At 48.3% G+C, this 7,080-nt stretch overlaps 1 protein-coding gene across 1 annotated transcript; it reads left to right on the top strand.

The window, feature by feature from the left end:
• The first annotated feature begins 5,507 nt into the window (after positions 1 to 5,507).
• pou3f2a (POU class 3 homeobox 2a) lies at positions 5,508 to 6,881 on the top strand. Its single transcript, XM_034527870.1, has one exon. It carries the CDS (start codon positions 5,508 to 5,510, stop codon positions 6,879 to 6,881), a length of 1,374 nt encoding a protein of 457 aa, XP_034383761.1.
• The last annotated feature ends 199 nt before the right edge of the window (positions 6,882 to 7,080 follow it).

Here is a 7,080-nt window from a genome sequence, read left to right as displayed (position 1 = left end):
CTCCCCTCCTCCCGTCCCTCGCTCCCCATGTTTCTGATGCCCTTTTTTTTTTTTCCCCTCTCCTTGCGTATAGAAAAGGGAGAGGTTTGTTATTGCAACCCACAAAAAAAAAAGAAGCGACGCGAAGTGTTAAGCCTGTACCCAGGGCCACGAGCACACTCATTCCTCCTCCAACACACCCCTCCCACACCGAGCCATTACAGTAGGCACATCAAGCTGCCTGTAAAATATGACTGCACTCATGCTTTCCCTATCTGGAGTTTGTGCTGGACATTATAAAGCAGGAGGCGAGATGAATCTGTGCACCGCGACAGCAATGTCACGGTAAAAATACCTGCTGGTGAATTATGACCACTCACCTAGAGGTAGGAGCCTCCCTTTATGTCTTTATGGGTTCTCTGAAGACAGTTATATGGGACAACATGGGAAGTCTTATAGGAGTCCTGGTACCTTGGGACTTGGGGAGTGTTGTGAATTTATAGTTCTCCTTAATGGTCCCCACTCCGATTGGTCCAGGACAGTAACACTAGAAATGGAGAACCTATAAGCTTTAAAAGTGTGTGTGTGTGTGTGTGTGTGTGTGTGTGTGTGTGTGCGTGTGTGTGTGTGTGTGCGTGTGTGTGTGTGTGTGTATGTGTGTGTATATGTGTGTGTGTGTGTGTGTGTGTGTGTGTGTGTGCGTGCGTGCGTGCGTGCGTGCGTGCGTGCGTGCAGTGCATTTCTGCTTGTGGAAACATTTGTCATTGTGTTTGTGGTGTGGGTTTTTGTGTGTGAGTGTGTGTGTGAGAGAGAGTGTGTGTGTGAGTGTGTGTGAGAGAGAGAGAATGTGAGGGATGGTTACCGTGCTTGGCGTTTCTCCTCCATTTGTCCTCCCAGAGGCAGATCAGGCGAAGGGGAAATAAATTGGAGAAAGAGAATAAATCAATGCTAAACTGAGCACCAGTGAGACCTCCTAACCCTGAAACTGTCACACGCACACACACACACACACACACACACACACACAGACACACAATTTGAAACGTGTCCAGGAAAAATGGGCGTGTAAGTCACATAACCATACAAACGTTAACACCCACAAGCTAAGAGGAGGAGATTCTGCACTGGTGTGTGTGTTGCACTTACACTGTTTACAGTGCGCTCACTTCAACTACCACGACCACTTCAACAGCTCCAGCAGGGATTCTAAATGCGACCAGCCTCTACACACAAAGTGACACTAATTTGTATCATTTAATTGACATTTCGGCTGCTTTCACTCCATCCGACGACTGACTTCTGCTTGTAGGTAAAATGTAACTTTCTGCCTCCACACATCAACTCACACTTCGTCTAATTTGTACTCTTCAAAATAACATTTCCACAGATTTTACACTTTACAAACTGACACGGCTATTATATTTCACTTTCTATTCAATGTTGCCATATTAGCATCACAGGGACAATATTGCAATATTCACAGAGCACTTTAGTCTGTGGAGATTCAACTTTAAATGACAATTTAAAAATAACTGCCTTGCACACTGGAGAGCTTAAGATTGGGAGCTACTTTCTGCCTCTAAGCATCCACTGACACTTCAAGTAATTTGTACTTTTCAACTAACAACTCAGACACTCAAAGTGACATTTTACCTTTCATTACTTGCATACCAACTCACACTTCACGTCCCACTTGAACTCTATCTCCGGCACTCCAACTTCTGTGTCAACTGCATTTGTTACTTTTTTTAAAATTACATTTCAAACGCTTTTCATTGTTCACACTTAAACTGAGAGTTAAACCGCTTTCTCCGCTAAATTAAAAAATCCCGCTATTTCACTTTCGAATGCCACTTCAAAACCCCTTTCAGTGCTTCAACGTCAGCTGACACTCGGACCACTTCGAGTGCTGCGACTCGAATTGCAACTCTCCCATTCGACGTCCAAGATGCAAGCGATTTACATTTTAAGTCATTTTAACCTGTTTGACCTGCGTCAGCGAGCACACAATACAATATGAGCTTTTTAGGATGGCCTCACACAACTCTCTCTCTCTCTCTCTCTCTCTCTCTCTCTATCTATCTCTCACACAGCAACAAACACGCCGCAGTGCGCATAACATCAGAAGAAATCAATGTGAGGAAACAAGTTGGATTATATTTTCTGACGGCAAAACCTAAAGACGGAGCACCCGAAACAGGACATCCTGACGCCGCTCTGCACCGAGCTGAGGCTCCAGTTCAGGCTACAGATGGGGCCCGAGCACCGGCGGTTGTGGGGCAGAGGGAGTGTATAGATTGGGATTATGGAGGGGGGGGGGGGGGGGGGGGGGGGGGGGGGGGGGGGAAGGCCTCTTCAGTGAGTTTTTCTATTCAACCTAAGTCCTCTAAGACCTCCTCGTCTCTTCTGAGAGTATGCAAGATGAGATCTGATCTAATGCCGAGTGCCACATGTGAGTGTGTTTGTGAGAGAGACACAACACTTTGATGAGAGCCTGCTGGGGATGTGAGTGTGTAAAAGTAATGAACGCGTCCTGTGCGTGTGCGTGTGCGTGCGCGCGTGTGTGTGTGTGTGTTATGGGGTTATGAAGGAGTTCAGAGTTTATATATTTCGGTGTGTGTGTGCCTTGTCACCATGCACTCTCCCTCATCCCTAAAGGGCTGTTTGGGGTATTCTGTGCAGGTTTTGCTCAGGGGGGAGGTGAGTTATTGGGGTCCTGCATTCAGATGTAATTATCCCAGACAATGGTCTAGTTAAAGCTGGAATCCTTCAAGCCCCCTCTCCCTTTGATTGTTTGGGCCAGCTGTGGAGGAATGGCCATTATCTCCCTGTGTCCAGCAGCATAAAGAAGCCCCCCTGCCCCAGTTACTCCTGTGTTAGTGTTCCCACAGGGGGAGGGACGTGGGCCAGTATGGCACACTGGTCTGGAGAATGTGAAAGCAACAAGAATACTGGTTTGCTTGCAAATATTTATTCACGTAAACGGCTTCAGCTCACGCTTGAACCGCTCTTTTAAAAAAAACTAATGCTCGACAGCGAGTCGCTCTATTTGAATAAGAGCTAAAAAAAGTAACTTTTCACATTTGGATTTGACTTGAATCCAGTTTCAGTGCTGCGAAAATCAAGATGTACAAAGCCACAGATGCTGTAGGTGTATACAATGCGTGTGTGTGTGTGTGTTTGTTTGTTTTTGTTCCGTCTGCGTGTGTGTTTCAATCATAAATATCTCATAGAGAGTTCTGCATGCGCACGGGGGCACTTAGGCCCATTAGACTTGCAAAGAAATTGAATCTTTACAGCACTGGGGCCATATAATTACTGTTAATTTAACGCTCAGATTCTTCATCATTAACTCTCACTCTTGAATACAGAACGAGGGACACGGAAACGCAGACGGTGTGTGTGTGTGTGTGTGTGTGTGTGTGGAACCTCTGCGTGTGTTGACAGGTTACCCGGCCCTTTGACTGAATTAACAGGGACCTCTTCGTCTTGTAAGAACAGGATTCGCATCGTTTATGCGTTATTAAGCCCTGTAATTGGGCAGCCAGTAGTTTGCATATTAGTCTATTAGGGTAATATGTTTTGCCTCTCCCAACACACGACTTGCCAGAGCCCCTGGCGACACATTTGGTAATTCTCAGAATTACACCCGGATCATAATCCAGTGTTCTTTCGATCCCCATAATTCAATGTGCGTCAGTTTATGTCTGTGCATCCTCAGCTTGATTACATTCAGAGTATTTATCAATTAACCTTTCTCTTCCAATTAGCAATCTTACCGTCGTATGGTCGTTAATTAACGGTATGAAGTGAATGATGGGCTTTGTGTGGATTGGATCTAGCTAGGATTTAAAATCCCCCCCACCCCCCACTTAAATACGCATATTATGATTGGTGTCTCAGATGATGCATGGCACCTCCGCTTGAATTTGAAACTTGCATTTTTTTTGTTATCCTTTGAGGTTCCTTTAACCTCTTAAAAGCTGTTATGTTTAACAGCCGTTGTCCCACTTTGAGCCAATGAAATCACATCTCCTAAATACCAGTAGTTGCCAAAGTAGGTCCAGGGACCCCCAAGGGGTCTAAAAGGTTTTTTTTTTGGGGGGAGGGGGGGGGGGGGGGGGGGCTCAGCAGAAGGAGGATTAGTTTGATTTCAGTATCGTTCATTTAAAGAAAGGACCAGCAGATTGTGCAAAAAATAATGCTTTGATGAATTTTCACTAACCAGCTCTATACTGTTATTTTCTTAGCAACAGTGCCAAGAGACATACATGTATCATCAGAATCAACACCTTTATGTAATGATACTGAGTAAGTACTAAGTGAAACTTGCATTACCGTGTGTTTGAAATAAGGTTGATTACACAGCGTGAACTGTTTGAGAGAGGAAAATTAATATATATGCTAATAGTGAAGCTAATAGTTGCTACTTTATATGTTGGGGAGTTTAATCAAAGTACTAATGCATCACATGGTATAAGGCCACCATTTGTTTTGTATGTATCCACTTAGTCTGCAAAGTAATTAGAAAATACACGTAGCGGAATTAAAAGTGCAATATGTTAAATGTAATGGAGCAGTAGAAGTAGAAATAAAGTAAATAAAGGTATGGTGTTTGGTTCAAGTGCTTACTTTCCACCACTGAGGCAGACATTTTGAAGTTCTTATCAAATTGGGAGCCCTACTCTATAGTTTTCTATGAGAGGGAGGATATATGTTCTCACTCGAAATATTGGAAATCAAAGCCTGTAAATGTTTTGGTAAATGTTTTGGGGCTAAACCGAGCCTCGCGTGCCACTGTGTGTGCATCCGTCTCAAAGTTTACCCAACAAGCAGGTGGAAGGGGGCACGATGGGCGCAGCGCAGGCTAAGGGATCCATTCTTTCAGCCTCCCCTCTTTAGCCCCGAGCTGCCCTCTCCGCTCGCCCCCATTATTTGTCCCGGCGGCCGAGCGCGCGGCCCCAATGAGCCCTTTGGAACGGAACGAAAAGAAGGAGCGAATTGCAGCTGTGACGTGGGCGTTGTTGTTCCATTCAACGCGTTCGCCATGGCAACGGGGCAGAGGCCCTGGAAGCACGCAGCCCCTCTCTCTGGACAGCGTCCTAAGGGTAGAGAGGCAGCTGTAAGTTTCTCCTCGTGATCCGCATGCTTACAAAAATATCCCAAATGCGCTGCTTCATAAGCATGAACATTGATTTAAATCAATATTTGGTTGTTTTGAATATGTGCAGGCTGAAAGGTCTTTTTTTCTTGAGCGCATAAATGTCTTATATACAGCAATTAATGTGCAAATGATGTATAGCGTATCCAACTTTTACGCACATCGTTTGACGCACGAAACTACTAAACGTGACCCACTGACCCAGATCAATGTTGATTAAGAACTTTTTTTTCCCTCTCTTTTTCATGTGAGCTTTTTCAGTCTTTTCAGCCCGATGTCTCCCTCCACTTTGTGCTCATGCATGCTGCAGGACTGCTAGTATTGTTGGGCCGAGTGATTGGGGTTTTTGTACAATCTCCCGTGACCAATGAGCGGGGTGCTGTCAGGGGTAACCACATCTGTCAACCGTTCTTGGCCAATAAAGAGCGGAGCGAGGCGGACCACAGGTGCGCGCCTCTGCGTCCCCTTGGCACAGCGCCCGGGAGATGCTGGAGAGAGACGCCTATCTGCCCCGTGGCGCAAAAGAGTTACTGTCAAAGGCAGCCTCCTTTTAACTCCAGCTATCACTCTGGCTCCGATAGTTATGGCGACCGCAACATCCAACCACTACAGCGTCCTCACCACCCCCAGCAGCGCGCCGCCGCCGCACTCGGAGTCCGGGAGCATGCAGCAGGCGGCAGCGTACAGGGACGCGCACACCTTGCTCCAGAACGACTACGGCACGTTACCGGGCGGTGGGCATCCGCTCAGCCACGCGCATCAGTGGATAACGGCGCTGTCTCACGGTGACAGCGGGGCGCCCTGGCCATCGAGTCCCCTCGGAGAGCAGGACGTGAAGCCCGTGCTGCACGACAGTGACCGAGAGGAGCTGCAGAACTCCAGCAGTCTACAGCAGCAGCAACAGCGACACCCTCATCTAGCGCACCAGCAGGCACATCACGACGCCAGAGCATGGCGAACCAGCACAGCCACCACGCACATCCCCGGCATGGCGACATCTGAGGGCCAGAGCCTGGTGTATTCCCAGTCCGGCTTCGGACTGATGCCAGGGGGAGAGCAAGGGGGGATGCACCTCCACCCCCTGCGGGACGAGGACCACCACAGCCACAGCCCGCACCTCAGTGAACAGGGAGGCGGCCCTGGGGCCCACCAGCAGTCTCTCTCACACCATCACCAGCACGGGGGCCATCAGGACCACTCGGATGAGGACACACCGACATCCGACGAGTTGGAGCAGTTCGCCAAACAGTTCAAGCAGCGACGTATCAAGCTGGGCTTCACGCAGGCGGACGTGGGACTGGCTCTTGGGACGCTATATGGAAACGTCTTTTCTCAGACCACCATTTGCAGGTTCGAGGCGCTTCAACTCAGCTTCAAAAACATGTGTAAACTCAAGCCCTTGTTGAACAAGTGGCTGGAGGAGGCGGACTCCACCTCGGGGAGCCCGACTAGCCTGGATAAAATCGCCGCGCAGGGAAGGAAAAGAAAAAAGAGGACCTCCATCGAGGTGGGTGTCAAAGGGGCTCTGGAGAGCCATTTTCTCAAATGTCCAAAACCGGGAGCAGCGGAGATCACCTCCATAGCGGAAAGCCTGCAGCTGGAGAAGGAGGTGGTGAGGGTTTGGTTTTGTAACAGGCGGCAGAAGGAGAAGAGAATGACACCCGCTGGGGGACAGATACCAGGAGAGGACATGTACGGGGACACCCCTCCTCACCACGGAGGACAGACTCCTGTGCAGTGACACCCCCCCCCCCAGCCCGCTATGAGCAAACAGACCCCTGAAGGAGGAATACATGCCTCCTTATTTGTTTGATTCTCTGTGCTGGCCCGCACGGATCTGAACCTCAGCCAGTTTAAATGTTGGACCCACGGACACACACACACACACAGTGGGGGATATACAGTGGCACTCACGCGCTGAAAATAAATACGCATAGCAG

Source organism: Cyclopterus lumpus, chromosome 24 (genome assembly GCF_009769545.1).
Source record: "Cyclopterus lumpus isolate fCycLum1 chromosome 24, fCycLum1.pri, whole genome shotgun sequence".
Classification (NCBI taxonomy): Eukaryota; Metazoa; Chordata; class Actinopteri; order Perciformes; family Cyclopteridae; genus Cyclopterus; species Cyclopterus lumpus.
This window is presented reverse-complemented; position numbering and strand designations above follow the sequence as displayed.